Here is a 23,078-nt window from a genome sequence, read left to right as displayed (position 1 = left end):
AAAAATAAAATCTATCAGTCTATATAGATATATATATATATATATATATATATATATATATATACACACATATATCTATATATATATATATATATATATATATATATATATATATATATATATATATATATACATATATATAAACTAATGAACTTCGTGACAATAACAGCATTCAAAAAATAGTAAATCAAACCAACAACTCTTGTAGTACTTTAGCTTGCCTTATTTATTATCAAGACTTCTTCAGAAAGACATGTTTCATAACTATGAGCAACTATTTTCACTTCCTTTAAATACATTAGCTCTAGCAGGCCATTTAAATTAACAACAGTTACTTTCCAATAGTAAAGTGTGAACAAACAGGGTGCTGTGTGCATTTTCATTAACATTACAATCACAGTTACAGAAGGTAAATTGGTCAGACAGTAATAGCCTTGTGGTGATGTGTGCATACTAATAGGGATCGTGTGCAAAAAGGGATTGAGTGCAAAAAAAGGGGACTGTGTGCAAAAAGGGATTGTGTGCAAAAAAAAAAATGTTATTAAAAATATGGGGGAACCGGGAAGGATGAGAGTCATGCTGTGATAATTCTAATATAAACACGTAACTTATGAGACCCTGCCTTCAGAGGTAAGTAAAGATATTAAAAATATGGGGAACCGGGAAGGATGAGAGTCATGCTGTTCTGGGAAGGATGAGAGTCATGCTGTCGGGAAGGATGAGAGTCATGCGGCCTCCCCCCAACCCCCTACACACATGTTCCCAGTCACCAGGCTAGCTCCCGCTGACCCCACCAACAACCCCCCCGGTCTCACTTTTCGCGCAGCCATACAAGGGGTGATACCATCCGCACTGACAGTCTTCTGGGACACTCTATTATTCATATTCTCCTACCCATCAAACCCCAGCTCCACACTCCTTGTCATGGGAGGCCCCCTAACAGCCCCCTCAAGTCCACACCACATTCCTCCCACTCCCCCATCAGGTGGCATACCCACATATTTCTCTACACATACACACTGATAGCCAAGCATAGTAGGACTCTCTACCTGACTCCTCCTCCTTTCTCCGTGCACTTCTTTACTTACCTCTGAAGGCAGGGTCTCATAAGTTACGTGTTTATATTAGAATTATCACAGCATGACTCTCATCCTTCCCGGTTCCCCCATATTTTTAATAAAATAATTTTTTTTTTTTTTTTTGCACACAATCCCTTTTTGCACACAGTCCCCTTTTTTGCACACAATCCCTTTTTGCACATGATCCCTATTAGTATGCACACATCACCACAAGGCTATTACTGTCTGACCAATTTACCTTCTGTAACTGCGATTGTAATGTTAATGAAAATGCACACAGCACCCTGCCTGTTCACACTTTTCTATTGGAAAGGAACTGTTGGTAATTTAAATGGCCTGCTAGAACTAATGTATTTAAAGGAAGTGAAAATGGTTGCTCATAGTTATGAAACATGTCTTTCTGAAGAAGTCTTGATAATAAATAAGACGATAACGCTAAAGTACTACAAGAGTTGTTGGTGTGATTTACTATTTTTTGAATGCTGTTATTGTCACGAAGTTCATTTCTTAGTTAAAATTTCTTCTCTTCGTTAATTTTTTTTGAGTGCGGTTAATTTTAGTTGTAGATATATAAATATATATATATATATATATATATATGTATCTTTCTATATATATATATATATATATATATATACATATATATACATATATATATATATATATATATATATATATATATATAAATATATATATATATATATATATATATATATATATATATATATATATATATATATATATATATATATATACTGAACCAAAAGATACCGGTGCACATAACGATGAAACTGGTGTGCTCGGACCAAACTAATACACAAATACCCAAAACTCTTCCAGCACTCAGAAAAGGAGACAGCACGGCTGAGATGAAGCATTTATTGCAAGCACAGTCTGCCCCACAGACCGGTTTCACTCGAAAGCGTCATCAGTGTTGACGCTTTTGAGTGAAACCGGTCTGTGGGGCAGACTGTGGGACAGACTGTGCTTGCAATAAATGCTTCATCTCAGCCGTGCTGTCTCCCTTTCTGAGTGCTGGAAAAATGTCCAGGAAGAAGTGTCTTTCCTTCTCACTGCATCTCTGCCTTCATCCCCTCAAAAGAGATAACGAGTCCTTTGCTGAGGAGGATGAGGTGGATTCTGATCTGGGTGAACATTCCCTGATGCACTCATTTCAGATTTACTTTCCAGGTTAAATACTTTCTGATGAACAAAACACTTTATCCCCTGATTTGCCTGATGAAGAGTTTTCTTTTGGGAAACCATCTCCAAAATGATGCAACATTTTGAATGGGAGTCAAGACAGGTATCTGATGCACAGAAGAGTTGTTATAAATTACTGGAGGTAGGTTCCCCTATTCCAGCACCATTTCCCCCAGTTTTGGATGCTTTTCATGATGCATTTGCATCCACTTCCACTTCTCCTGAGTCTTATACTCTAGCTCCTATGAGGCCTGATATGTTCTGTAAAGTGCATGACTTAAATTTCCCCTATAAAAAGGCTTTGTCAGTTTTCATAGTGTTTTCTATTTTCACAGACAATCTTTCCAAACTTTTACCTAATGCAAATTTCCTGTCCTTAGACAGAGGCAGTAGGGCTATGGATATGGATAGATATGAAAGGAATGTGTATACCTCTGCCACTGGCCTTCAGAGCTTTGAATTACCAAAAAAAAGACTAAAAGTCTATTGTCTATTCTGGGTGAATTAAACAAAACCCTATATAACTTTGAAGTGTCTGAACCAGAATAGGACGATATTTCCATGGTGGGTTAGGCTACCCACATTGCAAGACACACCATAAAATATGGACATGATGCAGTGGAAGCCTCTTCCAGAGCAGCTGCTACTACATCTGTTATAAGCAATTTTTATGGTTTCATTCACAGTCCTTCCCTGAGGATATTAAAGCAAATTTTTATATTCCCCTCTTAATAGGGATCTGCTTTTTGGTCTTGAGGCAGCAGACTTGTTTAAATCCTGACAAAAAAGTGAAAATGATGTAAGATTTCAAACATATCTTCCTTTCCTATGTCCTCAGGTGTCAGAGGAACTACCCAAATAAGCCAAATTCTTGCTGTCGCAGAGACACCAGATCTACCCACAAGGGCCAAAATACACCAAGAAAAAGATTTCAGAATAAACCTGCTAATGACTCCAAGTCAGGGAACCTGCCTTTACAGATACCTCAGCCTATTTCCTCCCCCCGCCTGTCCTCCTTGGTCCATTATTCCTTTTGTCAAAAAGACTAACCTTATCCCTTTCAGCTTGGCAACTCATTTCCTCAAACACGTGGGCCCTATGCATTATCCAACAAGGCCACAAAATGACTTGGAAGGATAATCCAACATTCAGAGGTATCGCACTGCCCCTTCCCAGCCAAGTGCACCTCTTGTCTCCTATCATCAAGGGTCTGGGCATCCAAGGCACAATAGAAACTCTGCCACTATAACACGTAGGAAAAAGCTTTTATTCAAGACCTTTTTCTGGTACCCAGAAAAGAAAGACAATGTAGACCTATTCTAGATTTGTCCCTTCTCAACATATTTTCTGAGGGTGCTGTCTTTCAAAGTGCTTTCTCTGCAGTCTCTCCTTCCTTGCTTCCTTCCAGAAGCCTTTCTGGTATGGATCTGAATGATGCATATCTCCACATTCCCATTCTTCCTTCTTGCATAAAGTTTCTTGGTTTCTCTACTTGTTCATCACACTTCCAGTTCTCAGTTTTACCCTTTGAGTTATCCACAGCCCCCTGGGTATTCACAAAGTGCTTAGCTTCTGCTATAGCCTTTTTCAGGGCACAGGAATTTAAATATTCCAATATCTGAATGACCTGCTAATACAAGCATCCTCTCGGGAAGACCTGTTAAAGCATCTCCACCATACTTTCTCCCGTCTTCATAGTCTGGTGCTTATGATAAGCCTAAAAAAGTCTGTGCTGACCCATAACCAGGACCTGGTCTTTCTAGGTAGCAGGCTAAACACATATCTCATGCAAGGAAAATTCTCAGAGTTCTGCGATTCATGGCTGCAGCCATCCTAGTGATTCCTTTTGCAAAACTTCACATAAGAAAGATACAATGGTACCTAAAACCTCTTTGGTCTCAGTATTATCACCCTTTGGACACTTAATTACATTACTTCCTTTTCTAAATAGAAAATTAGAGTTGTGGCTCTTTCAGGTACTGCTCAGTACAGAGCTTCCATTCAAACCAGTAGTTCCCATTCACAAACTGCACATAGATGCATCAGACTTAGCTTAGGGTGCATGGACGGTTTTCTAAGTGTCCAGGGTTAATGGACCACAAATAAAAGGAAGGAATACATCAATGTGATGGAAATTAGCCCACTCATTCAGACTCTGCAGATTTTTTCCCACTCATTGTCCCTTCAGGATATTCACAGACAATACAACAGGTTGGGGGAGACAAATTCGTATCATCTATGCAAACTGATTCTTCTAGCACGGGACCAGGCTGTAAATGCAAACCTATCCTTACAAGCAGTTTACATTTAATTTGAGGAGAATGACCTGACAGGTTCTCTAAGCAGTTCCCTTGAAGATCCTTGTGAATTGCTGTTGAACAGGGAGGTCTTTTTAGAGATAGCCCACAAATGGGTATTCTTCAGGCAGACTTATTTGTCTCCATTCTCAACAGGCTGCTTTGCTTCAGGACTCTTTGTCCCCAGGCCTGGAGGAGGGATGCCATGTCCTTCTCAATGGAGGGTAGATTACTTTATCTCTAATTCTAAAGATTCTGTTAAAGAACCAAAGGGACAGACCAAAACTCTTACCAGTGACCCCATTTTGGCCCAGGCAGCATTGCTTCTCCCTTTTTCATCATCTGGCCAGAGGTTGTCATCACAAGTTATCATACAGAGCAGACTTGTTAACACAGAACAGGGGTTCCCTGTTTCATACCAGTCTTCTGTTTCTCAACTTGACAGTATGGATGAAAGAATTCTGATCCCTTTTAGACACCAATTTTCTGAGGCCATGATACAGTTTCTTCTGGATATGAGAAAACCTACTTGTAGAAATTTTGAGGCATCTAAATGGAAAAGATTTTCTGTCCGGTGTGGTAAACACACACTGAATCCTATTTAGACTGGGATTCCTAATATTCTTTTATATTTGTGTGACCTCTTAAGAGCCATCTAGCCTATTCAGCTATCAAGACACATTTATCTGCTCTTTCTACATGTATACCTCTTGTCTACCATTGCTTTCTAGAACTGAGGTCAAACAGTTTCTCAAGAGTGTCATTTTGCTATTCACCCTTAGTAGGACCTGAACTTTGTCTTGAAAAAACACACACTGAGCCACATTTTGAGCTAGCAGCTCCAGCTTGTCTAAGCAGACCATTGCCCACTGGATCTCAAAGTCTATCTCCTTTTGCTATGTCCATCATGATAAATCCTTGCCACATCAAGTGAAGGCCCATTCAGCTACCTCAGTCACTTCCTCTGGAACTTTTTACAAAATAATTGATTCATGGCAATTTTAGAGGCTGCAACTTAGTCATCTGTGCTCACCTTCATGAAACATTATAGGGTAGATGCTTTTTCTAGGTCTAGAGCTCTCCATGTTAGATATCTTCTGTCTGGATTAATTGAGAGATCCCCTATTTCTGATCCATTCACCCTTTGAGCTTTGGGAATCACACTACACCACTGGAATACTGTATCTAAGGAAGGACATAGTACAGTATGTAAGAACTTACCATAACAGTAGATGTCCTATTGATTATGGTTGCAGTATTGCTTACCACCCTTTCTTCCCCCTTTTGTCATGTCTATGTTTTGTCCTCTACCTTCTGGTGGTCTGAGGGCTAGCCATTCTCTATCTATCCTTCCCTCCTCTTAGATTACCCTTTCTGTCCCTTTTGTATGAACTCTTCCACAAGTGTCATCAGGTCTCCTAGCTTTGAGATAGTCTGAGTATCCTGTGCCATTCCTCTGCTTATGAACCCTTACTCCAATGAGCACAAGCATAGGTCTTAAATTGGATGCATAACCATATGGAAGGTTTTGGCTTTGGTACCCCAGATGGATGTTACTTCAGAGAGATAATCCATCAGTATTGGAATACTGTAACAGCAGTTAACAGGACATTTGCTGCTTTGGTGCGCTCTGTCGAAACTATACAATTTCATGCATTGCTTGGGACATGAATAGTATGGGTTGGTCAGTGAAAATTCTTTGAAGGATTCCTACCCTATAAAGAGCAGAGGTACTTCTTTTGCAATGGTCTTTGTACTATCTCAGGAAATGCCATTATGCAATCAATAATTATTAAGGTACACTGACAGCCTTGCATTGTTACCTCACAGCAAGAGGTTCTCCTGTTCGATTCTTGGCTGGAGTGCCTTCTGTGTGGAGTCTGCATGTCCTCCCCATGGTCAAATGGCCTCCAAAAGACATGCGTGAATGGGTGTGCCTTCGCTGAAGGTTGGGTGTCGGGCTGGCAACTCTGCACCACAAAAATTGCCTGCCAATCATTAGCAGACCGGAGTTCTGCTGTGGTGACCCCTAACTGGGAAAAGCCAAAAAGACAAACAACAACTGACAGCCTTTACTCAGTTTTACAGTTGGATCTACAATTTCCATTGCTATGCATTCACATGGGACAAACACAATGGTATGTAATGGCTCTTAAATCCTGGGTTGGGTATACTGACATTTGACACTCTGGTCAGGCTTCTATGTCCTTAATAATACCAGGTCAGTAAAATCTAGCCAGAAATGATGTCTTTTCCATTACTAAATATCCACCCCAAAAGACAGTCTGCTAATTCATACAAGAACGATTATACTACAACAACGGTAGTGAGCAGAACAATGAAGAGCAGAGGAAAAAAAAGCACATATGACAGAACACCCAACAAAATACAAAACTACAGATACAACAGAAGAGCAACAACATTTTGGACAGTAAGTAAGAGTGTAAGACATGGGCAAAGAAAAAAAATGCTAGGTGAAGGTAAAAGAAACAATACATAAAACTTAGAGACAATTTTGATTTACATATTGGTAGGTGGACACATTGAAGTACTGAAAAGCAGACAGAAAGTAAGAAAGGAGATACTTATCTCAAATTTAATTTCAAAAATGCTATGCGTTTCAGTCTTCTGCAAAACGAGAACAAAATTATGGCTGGCAGGTACATGTACAAGAATCAGCAAGGTCACTCAGCTACATTTTACAGAGTGAGGTGGCTGTGCTATCAAACACACCTGAGCTCAAAGCCTTCAACATCCATGAGATCTCAAATAAAAACATAACAAATAAATCCTGAGGATAGGTATCCAATTATGCCAGACTATGGATGTGATGCTTGTATCCAAGATTCTTTAAATATATTGTCATGCGACATAACACTGCATACTGCAATTATTGGATATGATGGGCCAGTCCAAGGTTAGAAAGACATGCCTTCTTGGGTCAGCATGAAGAGTCAAGCAAGGAAGTAAGGCCTTCTGCCAAATGTGACTTTTTCTAGTGAAACAGACTGGAAGACTGCTGTCTGGTACTAACATGTAACACTGTGCCATTTGCAGTAGCAGGTGCGTATTGTAGATTCATCATTGGGTCACAAAGGAATGTGATGTAACCTTCTGTGTACCTTACTTAATATGCAATATATGTCTCTGCAGTTGTTCATTAAGGAGATGACTGACATATTTGAAGACAGGGTCCAATATGTAATCAACTTTATTACATCTCCAATATGATTTTCTATGAACAATATGAAATCAACTGTATTGCATCTCCAATATGATGTTCTATGAATTTAGAGTAGAGCTAATCATGAAATTTATTTAATTTCTTGTTTCGGATGTTAAGTTATTTAATTTCTTGTTTTTTAGATGATTTCATTCATCATGTCTCTCCACATTTCATGACAACAAATTGCAGTAGTTAATCACTTTTTCTGTCACATACAAGTTGTTTCTTTAGAACAACAGATATCATTCAGTATAATATATGTGTCTAAATAAAAAACCCATGGACACTGCATATCATATCAGACTTATTTTGAAGTTTATAAAAGTAAATAAAGAACTTAAGTCAGATAAATTAAAAATGTTAAAATCATCAGATGTCAAGAAATAGCTTTTATTAATTTATTTATTTTTATTTAACGTCATTTTGTTTTAAACACATGTTTGTGCATACACTCAGAGATACATGTACAAACACACATACTATAAGAGAAAAACAAAATTCACATGCAAGTTAAATTTATGGTGCTTTGACTTCTACTTGGATAACAATTTTTGAAAAATTTTCTTTAAAAGATAGTATATTATTTTTAATAATCAGTGAGTCTGAAATATGTGTATAAGACAACAAGTTATTAGCAGGCACAAATATTCTAAATGCTAAATTAAATGGTTGCTATTTTCTTTATACCAAGTACAAACATTCTGTTCATGCTTGCAGGGATGATATGCAGGCCCCACAACGAATGCACCACAGATGTGAAACAAATCCAAAAAAAACAGGCACTGTAATGCATGATTGCTAACCACGGTACATTTAACTTAAATTCATTCAGTCAAATATGAGTATTTTTTTAACTAAAGCATGCACGCTTCTTCATAAAGCTTTAAAGAAAACAATTCTGAATGACAATAACTGTAACTTACCTACAGAAAAGTCACAAAGAGCCAAGCTGAGAAGATACATGTTACTCTGTGTTCTTATTCTTTCATCTACTAGAAAGGCAAGGAAAACCAAAGCATTTCCAAATGTTATCAAAACTGCTGCAGTTGTCATCAATACAGCTATAATCACTAATGTAGCACCAGTAAACTGAGGGTGAAGTACAGTTTCAGATGGTAAGCTATCATTGTAAGCTGATGGAGATATGGACAGGAAAGGCAGAGTGCTTGAATTAAATATGTAATTTATTGTGTCCATAGCTAATCTTCACAATTAATGTCACTTGTATAATGTATAGTGCCTTAAATGTGTTTTATTCATATAACCATCTTAATTTTACAATTAAATAAAATATCTAAGTAAATCCACAAATATGTATGTCTGAGTTAATATATTTTTCTATGCACTTCAATGTATTTTCTCTTTTATAGTAATGTAGCCACTTTTTGTTTTCCTGTAAGACTCTGTCTTCTTCGATTAAATGTCATTTACATTAATTATGTATCATACTTTAACAATGTTGCTTTTGATTGCCTGTAGCTATTAAGTTAGAAAACATTAGAGGTGTAGGACGTGGGAGATGTTTATCACATACCTGTCTGAAAGGAATAACATTTTCACTGACATGATTTTTATACTTTAGATGCATGTGAGATTTCCCCTGAAGCAAAAACACAGACACTGACACTCATTAACTTTATTATTTTTATTTTTTTTATTTTATTTGATTTGATGGCAAGACTGCCTCAGCATGGCTCCTTTCAGTCACCTTCCAGAAGGTTCAAGAAAAATACAGATTGATATATTAAGCAGGATTTCAGAATGCCTAACAAAAAGTGAATTGTACATGATGAATTGAACTGAGGTATGTGCATGTGTTTGCAATACATACTTAGTTGAGCAGGAGGATTAAATCTCTGATGCGAACATCTGATCAAGTCTCACTACTATAAAAATCAATAACAGAACTACAACAGTGAAAATCAAGTCTTTATGTTTAGTTTTCCCAGGGACTCCTTTCACAGATAGAGTAACTCAATAAACTGCAGGAAAATAACATCTACATTTTATTGTAAAAGTACGTGTGCTATCAGTGACTAAAATTCTCAACTATAGAGATATATGCAGTTCATATAGTGAATATATTATGTTCAGCAATTGCACAGTAATCAGTAATTCTCCTAGAAAATCTGGGCAGTTTGCTTTTCAAAAACATGGCAAGCAGTACAGAGGAAACATAACTCCCACAGGTAATAAAAATAGGCATATAATGTATTGCCTCTTTGAGGACGAGACCTGTTAAGTAAGACAAAACATAAGATGGTTCAAAATTATTGTGAGATAGACACTTTCCTACATCTTTGAGCATGGGCAACTTTGACAGGGTCAGAGTTGCTGGCGCCATGTCAGACTAAAAGCCTGTCACAAGTGGTGTCCCACAGGGCTCAGTCCTGGGCCCACTCTTGTTTGGCATCTACTTTTCTGAAGTACAAGCAAACACAGGAGGGTTATGGCTGACAAAGTTTGCAGATGACTGCAAACTGGGCGCCGTAGTTGAAAACACATCCAACACAGATATCCTTCAGAAAGGTCTCACAGAAACGGATAACTGGTGCCAGAGCCATGGCCTAAAGTTAAATGCCAAGAAATGCATAGTCATACCCTTCGGGAAAAATAAGGTTACCCCTAGCTACCATATAGGTGGCAATCCCCTGAACACAGAAGAAGTTATTAGGGACCTGGGAACCCAGGTTGACAGTAGCCTTTCATTCGACACTCATATTGCCAAAGTAGTTAGGAAGACCTTCTACATTGCCCACCTTATCATGAAGGGATTCACATCTAGATCAAGGGAAGTCATAGTCTCCCTATACTCATCACTCATCAGACCAATGATCGAGTACAATGCCCCATTCGGAATGTATCTGACCCGACACTTGCAGCAGCTGGAGAGGCCACAAAAGTTCCTCACCAAAAGGATAAAGGGTCTCAAAATCTGTCTTATGCTGCCCGACTGAAAGAACTCCAGTTATATTCAGTTGCTTACCGCTTGCTCAGAGGTGACCTATGCCTGACATACAAGGCCATGTCAAACCCAGATTTGATGAACATGCTTCATCTCAAAAATCTAGATCCCTCAGAGCCACAAGGGCGGAGACTTAAACCTCAACACGGTTATTAATAGGACGTGCTGGAGGGATAGATTCATCACCCAAAGACTCCCTATGCTGTGGAACAAAATCCCGGTTTATGTGAGGCAGAGCACCTCGCTGGCCTTGTTCAAGAGGAATCTTGACCAATGGATGGGAGATCGCAGATACACCCCAGGGGTTACCTCAGTGTCACTGCTCGACAGAGGCACAGCAAAATAATGGGCATAGTTTCTCCAAACTAAAGGGGTGGCGTAAGCCACAAAACTATGGGCTAGGCTTATAAATGCCCTCGGGCAGATAGCCTAGTATGAACCTATGAACCTATGAACCTATGATATGTTCACAAAGATATACTGTGAAATATTTGTTCATGGCTTGGGTTAGGAATTAGTGTAAATACTAATACTGTGTTTTTGGACTGGTGATATTAAAACTTTAGCTGCTGTTATGTCATTTTATTTCTGAGATGGAAAAGTTCATGGTAGTGAGAGCAACGTGTTCATCTTGTTTTTTCAGACCTTATGATCTCTGCTTCACAGGGCTAGTAATTATATGCTTATAATGCTATTCAAACTAAATGAATAGTTAAAGATGCCACTCCATATGTAGTTCAATGAGAGAAATACAGGGGTAACAATGGGATGCAGCAAGTGGTTACCAAAGGTGTCCCAATTGGCTGTGTGCTGAGACCACTTGTTTTTAGACTATTATTCTCATACATAAAAGGAAGAAATAGGCTATGAATAACCAAATCCACTCACTACAAACTGTGTAGCATTTTATTTCAATTAAAGATGCCCAAGTTCTTTAAGAAGGTCATTACTTCATCTTTAATGTATTTTATTTATTATTTATTTTACATTTGTTGACTGGGAGTGTCCGGCTGAGCTATTGTCTTTTTCAGCAGAGGCCTGGGAGAAAAGCTCCAAAGATAAACAATGCAATAAAAATAGCAATACAGATACATTTCAATAAAAATAGCAATAGAGAATTTTGGTAGTTAAATACATAAGCTACATACATATATATTGTTGACAGATAAAACAGTAGTATAAACAAAATGGAGAATGTTAAAAAAGTAGAATAAGTTGTATGTTTTGGTTTAAAAAGAGAGTTGAGTAAATATAAGGTTTTGTATGCAGAGTAGCAGAAACTTAAAAGGTTACATAAGAATTTCAGGGAGCAGAGTATAGAAGAAGCTTTGGAGGTTGCATAGGAAACATAGGATGAAGCAGTTAATGTTAAGTTTTAGTAAGTTAGTTTGACTGCACTATAAAAAGTAGGTAACAATCAGGGAGGGTTAGTACAATTGCAGGACCATTGTGTTTTTCAAAGTGGTCTTTGGTTGCTAGCTTAAATTGTTTGGGGTGAGTCAGGGACCTTATTTCTAGTGTGAGTTTGTTCCATGCAATAGAGGGATGGTAGCTATACAAGTTGCACCCTGTGTTGGATTTTGGTTTGCTGATTTTTATTAGGTCTTGGGTTGAGCTTCAGAGAAGTCTGGTAGGGGAGTAGTGAGAGATGAGAGAAGATAGACTTGGGCATAAATCAGAATGATATGGGATGGAGTGTACGATTTGGAGTTGAGATTGTAGGAACAGGTGAGGTATTTTGGGACAGTTCAGGTATTTTACGGAGAGACAGTAGTGAGATTTATATGTTTTTTGAGCTGCAAATCTAGCTATTTTGTGGTAGGTCGATTCTAATTTGGTAAGTAGGGAGGAGTTCAGATTTGTATTTGGGAACAAAAGGTTAATCATGGTAGAATGTAGGCGTGGGTAAGAGAAATTCTAGCTTCAGTAGTTAGGAATTTGTTGTTCCTGTACAGTAGTCCTAGGTTTTGGTGGGGTTTTTTTATACAATTGTTAATGTGAAGACTGAATTTTTGTTGGTCTTAAATGGTAATGCCAAGGAGTTTTGTGATAGTTTCGACTTCTATAGGAGTATTGTTTAGGGACCTTATGGAGAAGGAAAGTTTAATGTGGTTTGCAGATTTAGGTAGAAAGAGTAGTAATTTTGTTTTCTTAGGGTTGAGGATGAGCTGATTATTAGTGAGCCATGTCTCTACTGAGTTGAAAGATGTCTGGGTATTTGTTAGGAGTTCTAAGGGGGGATTAGCAATAGTTATGACTGTAGAGTCATCTGCGTATTAGACAATGTTAGACTGAGAACAAGAGAAGTGAAATGAGTTGGTGAAGATATTAAAGAGAAGAGGTCCAAGAATGGAACCTTGAGGAATACCAGTTCTTAGTGAAAGAGGGGTAGATAGTGCTGAGTTCCATTGTACTATCAAAGAGATAGCTAGAGAACCATGCAACTGCATCAGGGGAGAAGTTTAGGTCTACAAGTTTACTAAATAGCAGAGTGTGTGAGACAGTGTCAAAATCCTTAGAAAGGTCAAGGAATAGATAGGTTATGAGTTTGTGATCATCTTTAGCCAAGGCTAAAGTGTTGAGAAATGACAGTAGAGTTGTGGTTGTACTATGCTTGGGATGGAAGCCATGCTGTGTTGGAGTGAGAAGTTTTTCTTGCAAGAGATAATGCATAACTTGTTTGTGTATACATTTTTCAAGGATTTTGGAGAGGAGAGAGGATAGCGATAGGTCTAAAATTAGATATTTCTGTGAAATTACCTTTATGGATAGGAAGAATGTAAAACTGTTTTCAGATAAAAGGAACTTTAGACTCAGAGATGAAGCAATCGATTAGTATAGATACAGGCAATGCAAAGGGAGTGTGCAGCAATCCAGAGAAAGTAAGAAGGAATATTGTGTGCTGATACAGAGCATGGTTTGAGCTTTGAGAGTAGAGTTCTGATATAGTCAGTGGAGACTGGTTTGAGACAGAAGGAGTTCACTGAGAAAGTGGTTGAGCGGTGTATAGGGAGGTTTGAAGTGCTGTTGTTTGAGAGGTTGGGGTTAAATAGTATTGGCAGTTTCCTCAGGTGACTTGTCAGGTCATGGTTTGGTGAGGTTGGGTTACCTGGATGTAGTATTTGGTTTATAGCATTCCAGAGTTATTTTGGATCAGATTTGAATGCTTTGGGGAGGGGGCTTATAATAAAAGTATTTTTTTGTCTTTGTTGATAACTTTTTTGTCTGATTTCTAAGTTCTTTATACTTTTGGAGATCAGCTGGAAGTTTAGTTTGTACCCATGTTTTCCATGTCCTTTCTCTGGATTTCATAAGGGTATGGATGATTTTAGTTAGCCAGGGTGAGATATTTGCATTTAATCAAACTTTTCTCAGTGGGGCTAGAGAATTTAAAATATTTAGGAAAGTTGAGTTGAAGGCATTTACTGCATCTTTTAGTGGGAGCTGAATAAGGAAATTCCAGTTAATTCTAGAGAAGTGGGTTTTAAAAGTGTCTGGGTTAAATGTTGAAAGTTTGCAGTAGGTGATAAGCCGGTGTGGTTTGGGGAGGTGGGTGATGTATCATAGCACTTTTATAGGTGAGTGGTCGCTCAGGGCATCAGGTAGAGTTTCATGATTATGGTTTTTGCTGGGGTTAGAAACAAGTATCCAATCTATCAAGGAGCTTGAGGAATGAGAATTATTAGTAAGGGTAGGTTTGGTGATTAGTTGTGTAAATCCATGGAGGTTTATGTGTTGTGGAGGGTTTGGATTATTAAGGTTATGCCAATTAATGTTTACGTCCCCAAGAAGGATAATTTCATTAGGGAAATGTAGGGAGAGATATGACGATATATTTTCCATTAAGGGGATGTTTTCCCCTGGTAGAATGTATATGGCTACTACTGTGATGGTAGTAAAGTCATTGGGTTTGAGGTGTGCTATTAGTATTTCAGCAGGCGTAAAGGAGGGAATTGGCTCTTTAGGAAGGTAGAGAGTGAGGTAGTTAGAGTAAACTAAAGCAACACCTCCACCTTTTTTCTTTAAGCGATCTTGGCAAAGTATATTGTAACCTGGAGGAAGAATGTCTTTATCTTGGTTTTGAGGTTTAAGCCAAGTTTCTGTGACAGAGATAATGTCTAGAGAATGAAGAGATACCCAAGCATGAAACTGGCTTAGTTTGTTGAGCATACTTTGAGTATTGATAGGATAGAAGGAGATTTTCTTTTTTGGTATGGATGGATGATTAGAATTGGGGGTGATATTTTGTGGGGTGTTAGGAATAGTGGTAGGATCTGGGTTTGGGTGTATATCACCTGACAAGAGCAGAGTCCTTGGGAAATAATAAGGGTTCATTTTTTGTGGGTAGTTGTGAAAGTATTTTGTTTTATACTTAGATGTACTCTGGTTGAAAAGAGGAGTTTTTATTTTAGGGAGTAATATATTCATTGTAAGGATAGATGCAGAGATGAGTATGGGTTGTTGAGGTTAAGAAAAGCAGCTTTGGTGAGAGTAGGTGGGGGTTTTATGTATAGGGGTTAAGAGTGTGTGAGGTGATGTTATGTTGTATAGGAGGAGCAGTGCAGGTAGAAGTATGACAGGAATGATTAAGTCTGGCATGTTTGAAGAGGAGGAGAGAGATTTAATAGGGTTAATTGGTTGAGAGTTTGGGGAGGAGTTATAAGTTAGGGAGGGAGTTTGTAGTTTGTGTTAGCTTGTGTAACAGGAAGGGGAGGAGTTTGATGGTTGGGAGGGACCTGTGTTAGGTATAAAGGAAGTGGTATGGTGGGTGGGTGGGAATGCGGGTGGGAGGGAAGTGAAATGAGCCAGAGTGCAGTGAGGGTGAATAGAGCAGGGCTACACCTGGGACAAAGTAAAAAAAAAAACAATCAGCCAGTACAACCCAGTGTCTGGGGAAGATAAACAGCCAGATTTAAGGGCAATTAGACAAGCTAGATTCTAATGAAAAAAAAGGTCTTTTCTGTTTTTATTTTTCTTTAAAAACGAGGAGCTGCAGTTCAATGAGAAGTAGGAAATAATCTAGTTATGGCAGGGGTTTTAGAAAGGGACATGTAGTAAATTAGGAGTCAATAGAGTACTATTTAAAAAGGAATGGAATATGATATATGTGAGTACATCCGGGGGATTCCTATGAAGCAACAGCAGAAAAGCTAAGTCAAAAATGTTGCCTTTCTACATCAGTTTTTTTGATTCTTCTGTAATTAAGCAGGAGTGGGAGGGAGGTATGCAGGTTCAAGGTGGGGAGGGAGATAGACAGAAAAAAATGGACTAGGCCAGCTGCTAAAAAAAAAAACAATCAGGGAAACCAAGCTCAGTCAATTCCAGGTAAGTGTAGTGCAGTATCTTCTTAATAATTACACATCTTGTGCTACTAATCTAGTACAATATGATGAAAAGGGCCACCACTTCTATAGGGAAAAAAATTGAAGTAAGGGCTGTAGGTACATAGGTAAACCTTTTCCAAGTGAAAGAAAGTAGTTTTAAGTAATTGATCTAGGAGTACAATAGTAAGAGAAAAAATGGGGTGGGGGGGCAGTAGTGTGCACACTTACAGTAAAAGGCTATAGCAAAAAGTCTTCAGTTAAGAGGACAGATTAAATACAACTCTAACATACACTAGTGTAGCTGAAAGCACTTCAGTGTTCCACTGATGCAGGGTCTCACAGTGCAAGGCAACCAGACAGTCTTTAGTTTATTGGAGGCTGGCCAAGACACAGAATAAAACTTTTGCTGGGGGGACTGGAAATAAAAAGGAAAAGGAGGCAAATATTAGGTCTGAAGATTTAAATCACTCTGATTACCAAGTAACTACGATAGAGGATGCAGGGGAGGAGCACCATACCTTGTAAGAAAAAGCACAATTCTAAGAGCAACACAAAATGCAAGGATAGCAGAGATGAAAAAACAAAAGGTAACTGCAGCTGATACCAAGCTATTATAACATACACTGCACTATTATGTATTGTTATAAAGGTTATGAAGAGAAAACAGTAACTACTAAGATGCTATACACAATTTAGGATTCTCCACTGAAAGTCATGAATGACAACAGTGGTATGCTACAGAGACACAGGTAACTACTAAGATGCTGCACACAATTTAGAATTCTCCCGACTAAAAGTCAGAAATAACAGTGATGTTATGTAAAAACACAGAGTCACTTGTATCCCTCGGAGGTTACAGTAAGTTCTACTCTAATTGCCAAACAGGTTACAGATCTAAAGTACACATAGCAGGTGACAATATTCACATTAGTGAATAAAGCAGCATTTTACCTGTTATTTAAAGCCACAATATGCTATGAATATAATTCTATACTGGCATAACAAAAACACTCATATGCAGGGCAAATAGAGTAAAGCAAACAAAACAAACATGGTTTTGAAATACAAGTCAGAAAACAAATGACCAAATAGGGCTGTTACCAACCACAAATATGGATAAAATAAATACCATGCGTGAAATTCAGAAAAATAGCAATAAGAATCACAAAATAAAAAAAAAAAAAAACAATACTAGGTAGTACTTACATGCAAGCACACTACTGGGGATTCCTAGAAAGCAAGGGCAGAAAAGCTAAGTCAAAAGATAGTGCCTTTCCACCTCAGGATTTTTGATTCCTCTGTAATTAAGCAGGAGTAGGAGGGAGGTGTGCAGGTTCAAGAAGGGGGAAGGAGAATGACACAAAATAATACAAGGTTGTGAGCCAGAAAAACTGAACTAGGCCAGCTGCTAAGAAAACAATCAGGGAATTAATGTTGATAACTAATATCAAGAAACTTTCAAAAAGGATTATATATTATGATTTTAAATAGATGGTCATCCTATATAAATTACACCATTGTTATTAGTAGAAAACAATATAAACTTTCACCAGAGTGCATCTACCAAAGTTAGAAAGGCATACCCCCCACTGAATTCTAGCCAGCATGTCTAATCACTCTAGGGAGATCATTTTACCACTTTACACCTCACTGACCTGACACAATGCTTCATTTATAGTTTTTAAACAACCTTAATGAAAGAACTTGAACTAATACAATGAGCCTTTGCAAAAAAAAAAATATATATATATATATATATATATATATATATATATATATATATATTATAGGGTACTAGGTGGTGTGTTTTTTTTTTTGTCTAGCATATAAGACAATGCATGATCCAATTCTAATTTAATTCTCTTCCTGGGGCACACCAATTTGGGGGAGGGCTAAGAACTGATCACAAACCTAATATTAATAATAGGATAATAAAACAGCCTACACTAAGTATACATTAAGTACACACAATCTGTATTCAAGACCATTTCTACCAAATATTTTGTGCTGTCTATTCACTCAGAAAGATTACAGTAAGGGTAGACGTAGTCTATAAATTGTGGTAACCTTTATGGATCCCTCTTGATATTAAGGTAGCAAGAAAGCCAATAGGAAAACTAAGATTAGGAGGAAGAGGGTGGAGTTATGCTTGTGTTCTCCATTCAGAATTAATGAATCTGGCCTATACTCTTGATATGTATATGGAAATGGAAACTAATCAAATTGGGGTTATAGAAATCATGTTTCTTGAAGGCCAGTAGATCAGTATACTATAAACTTGGCAACCAAACCTGTGAACCAATATAAATTAAGGTCTTGTTTTTATTCCTGACCTGTTATTGCTGTCTGCATAGAATTTGTTTCCTTCTGTATGGATGGATGCTCTCCTAGTAGTCCAGTTCTGTTCCTTCCATTCCACATACCAGAGATATGTTTGATAACTAGCTACTCAATATATATATATGTATATATATATATATATATATATATATATATATATATATATATATATATATATATATATATATATATATATATAATATACATTTAGATGGGATATGTGATATTTAACTGCTTAACTTCTAAGTTTTTCTGCCTGTGCTGATATCTTTAGTTTATGATTTGTAAAAATGTATCATAGATCCTGGACGGTTATAATACTGAGTGTTGCTTTCATCACATCTTTCTTTCTAAGTATTTTTGTTGATCTGTTCCCTCTTCTATACTCTTTTAACAGAGACAGGTCTTGTCTTAGTTGTTTCACAATTTTCTCCATTCGATAACTCCATGATGACATTTGATTTCTTCCTTTCCTTCCATTATTGCCCTGCATTTTTGTGGTAAGGCTTTATCTGTTATTACTTTAAATCCACAGTGGTATATCCTATTTTCTTCTGCTGTATCACATGAATTTCTGTTAATAGTCTTTATTACTGTGTTAATTTATTTTATCAGGCTTCTAACATTTTGGGTCTTATTGACTTTCTGTAATCTATTTATTTCATAGATCTTAACATTTCTATCCATCTCTATTAAATCAAGCAACTCTTCCCTTAGAGCTTTTTCTCCCCAAAATTGATTACATGTCTAGATCTGCAATCGTAGGACTGCATACATATATGCTGACCTTACCAGATCCAAACATAGTGAAAGTTTTGAAACACCAAGAGAACAAATCTAAGATCACTTCCTTTTCTAGTTTAGAAGAAGCATATCAGTGTTAAGTGGGAATGAAAACCAAACGAGAAGTTGACAAAATTCAGGGAGCAACTGAATGTGCCAAAAAAACAAAAGAAAGACTATAAGGAGAAGGATCAGACAAGAAGCCAAGAAATGTGGTAAAGGCATAAATATATTTGGAAGTAGAAAAACTCCTGGAACAACCTCATGTCAATCAGGATCTGATTAAGAATGGTTAAGGAGAGGTGAATTTAAACCAAAAAATGAAAGGTTAATATTAGCGGCGCCGGATAGTGGATTACATACACATTGCTTTACAAAGTCCATTGAACATGTGGAAGAAACAAACAAACTCAGGTTCTGTAAAACAGAGCTGGAAACAGTTGCGCATCTTCTTGCTGAGTGTGATACAATAACAGCAGAGGGCCTGTATACGGAAAGGCATACGAATAATAATAATAATAATAATAATAATAATAATAATAATAATAATCATAATATGCCAGGATTGTTGCATTGGGAATTGTACAAACATTACAATATTGAAGAAGCTGAGAAGCATTGAAAATATGAGCCACTAGGTGTCATAGAAAATGAGGAAGTTTATATCACATGAGATTTTACCCATAACCAACAGTTCAAAAAAAGATGCGAGAAAAACAGATATAGTAGTCCATGAAAAGAAGACAAAAGTAGCACTGATCATTGAAACTGCTACACTCAATGATTATAGTGTCTTACATACAGAGGGATGCAAAGTCATAAAATACCAGGATTTGTAAGCAGAAACAATGGCAATGAGGAAGAAGAATACCCAGGTGGTTCCAATAGCCGTATGAGCAATGGGTCTCATAATTCAAGAATTTGCAGTCATATTTAGATATGTTACAGATACGTGTAACACTGTATGAATTATAGGAGTCAAATCTGAGCACATTGGGGGTGCTGTGAAGAGCACTTTTGGCTAACATCAAAGATTAAAACAATATGAACTTTAATCATACTTTGACTTAGGAATGGGGTTTATTTCTGACATGGCATTAGAAACCCAAAAGGCTTGGAGAAAGTAAAACATATATTGGTATATAGACATGTATGTGTGCATTATTAATTGTTGACAGTTCACAATATTGACACCCAAAATATCATGCTGAAACATGTAACACCGATACATAGTCTGCATGTTCCAAAAATTACCCCAGACCAGGTCAAACCAACAAGTGCTTTTTTGCGGGGGCAAGCCCCTTGCACTTCACCCCCCCATTAATTTTTTATATATATATATATATATATATATATATATATATATATACATATGTTTATATATTTATATATATATATACACACACACACACACACACACACACACATATATCTACATATATATATATATATATATATATACATATATATATATATATATATATATATATATATATATATATATATATATATATATATATATATATATATATATATATATATATATATATATATATATACATACAGGTTAGAAGGTTTGGAGACAAAGCCAGAGAGGCACGATTACGTTGGTTTGGACATGTGCTGAGGAGGGATGCTGAGTATATTGGGAAAAATATGCTAAGGATGAAGCTACTTTTATATAATTTCATTTTACTTCATTTTTAAGGTTCATACAAGTATATTCAATTGCATTAATAGTCATATTGGCAAAGAGGTTAGAAGTTCTATTGAAAAGAATTTTTAATTTTGAATTGTTATAAGGAAGTTTATACTGAAAACTGTCTGTTACTTTAAGAGAATGTTAACAACTGATTTATGGCGCCAAATGTTGTATTTTAGCAAGCTGATACAGCTGATTCAGATGTTCTGAAGAAGCTCACATAGTGAGTGAAAGTGCTTAACATCATCTTATTTTCGTATTTGTTATTTTATATGTCAGTGCCGTGTTTTATGTGTTCGAAATAAATATCATTATTACGTGGAGGAGTTGGAGCACTTATTGGTCACGTTCAGGATACATTTCGTTTCTGTTGATGTTGGCTCTATTTTAATTCTGTTGAAGGCCTAAGATAAGGTTTATGGATGTGGTGAGAGAGGACATGCAGATGGTTGGTGTGACAGAGCAAGATGCAGAGGACAGGAAGAAATGGAAACAGGTGATCTGTTGTGGCGACCCCTAACGGGAACAGACGAAAGAAGATTATGATGATATATATATATATATATATATATATATATATATATATATATATACATATATATATATATATATATATATATATATATATATATATATATATATATATATATATATCTATTTATATACATATACATACTATCACCATGATCATACAATCCCTGGGAAAGGGAAAATTCCCATATCCTGGGATTATCAGTCTCATGCTCATTTCAACCATCTGTATCAACTAACCACTTTGTGGGAATCAAACAGACATCAATATTGCACATGTTTGATGAAAACAAGCAAACCTCTACACACACACACACACACACACACACACACACACACACACACACACACATATATATATATATATATATATATATATATATATATATATATATATATATGTATAGAAGCATGCTTCACTTTCCATGCATTGAATAATATCTCTAATCTCCATGCACTGAATAATAGCTCTAGCCTTCAATATATTTTTATTTATAAAAATAGAGACGCTGTCGCTATTTCGTAGGTACCTCTCCCTATAAAAACAGCGCAAACAAGTAATGATAAGAGTGTTGGGAGGGTACAAAGGCAGATACCAATACCTTGCATAAACAAGGCTATATCTAAGTTCTTATTTAGTCACACAAAGTCTTACAGAGTACGTAAATCTTCTCAAAGCCATTCGGCACTAAACAAACATCACCCACCTCGCTCCACAGACAGTCTTCACTTCGCTATGGATAAGAAGTGGACAAACTTATTTCTTTCTTTCTTAAAAAGTTTTATTTGGCTAGCACTTTTTATTTATGTTTTACAGTGAATACACTCTTAGACCATGTGCACAACAAAAGCCAAACAGAGTGTTTCATGTGGGCAACTGTGTTTACATTTGAAAACAGCAGGTAAAAGAAATAGAAAGACACTGATGGATAGAAACAGAGATGAGAGAAGAGAACCTTGTGAAAAATGGTAGAGTATATGACTGTGTGTGTAAGACTCAGCAAAATGGACTAAAATGTTTGTAGATAATAGAAAACAACTATCTGAAATATGAATACTATAAGAATCTTTTACAGTGTGATTTTGCTTACCTACATCCTAAGTGTGGGGATTTAATTTTGCTGCCATGCAGCAATGAAGACTTACCCTGCCAACACAATTTCACTACCCCTCCCCAGCTAGAGTTTGTGACTCTCTATTAGTCCTGCAGTCAGTTATTTTTGTCCAGCTTCATCACATCAGGCAGAAATCATTACATTTATCCTGACTTCTTATAAACAAACCTTTGCTATCCCTGTCAGACTTGTTCTACAATTTATAAACTGCCATTTGATAATCTATAGGTAGTTTCATTATAGTGAAATAAATTGATAAATCTTCCACCGTCTCAAAATGTCTCACATATCTAGTCTCATGGGACTAATACAAACTATTTATTAGCAACAGTAATAAAAATTTAATCTTTAGCCCCTTCTGAAATTTATTGAAAAGGCATTACAAAGTTAAGTATCTGCATATCTCTAAGGCAACAGCAAATTACCCTCACGCCATCATGGTCTTTGACCTGCCTATCAAAACCACATTAACACTACGAAGAAAATTGCTAGCATAGCAACCAGACTCATACC

At 36.8% G+C, this 23,078-nt stretch overlaps 1 protein-coding gene across 1 annotated transcript in view; it reads right to left on the bottom strand.

The window, feature by feature from the left end:
- LOC122797037 (histamine H3 receptor-like) overlaps positions 1-23,078 on the bottom strand; it is a 475,949-nt gene that overhangs the window by 274,359 nt on the left and 178,512 nt on the right. Inside the window, 1 exon segment of the mRNA XM_044065811.1 lies at positions 8,729-8,970. Within this exon segment, the coding sequence (XP_043921746.1) occupies positions 8,729-8,970 (242 nt within the window).

The sequence above is a fragment of the Protopterus annectens genome, chromosome 3.part0, assembly GCF_019279795.1.
Source record: "Protopterus annectens isolate FY-2018-M chromosome 3.part0, PAN1.0, whole genome shotgun sequence".
Lineage (NCBI taxonomy): Eukaryota > Metazoa > Chordata > Ceratodontiformes > Protopteridae > Protopterus > Protopterus annectens.
This window is presented reverse-complemented; position numbering and strand designations above follow the sequence as displayed.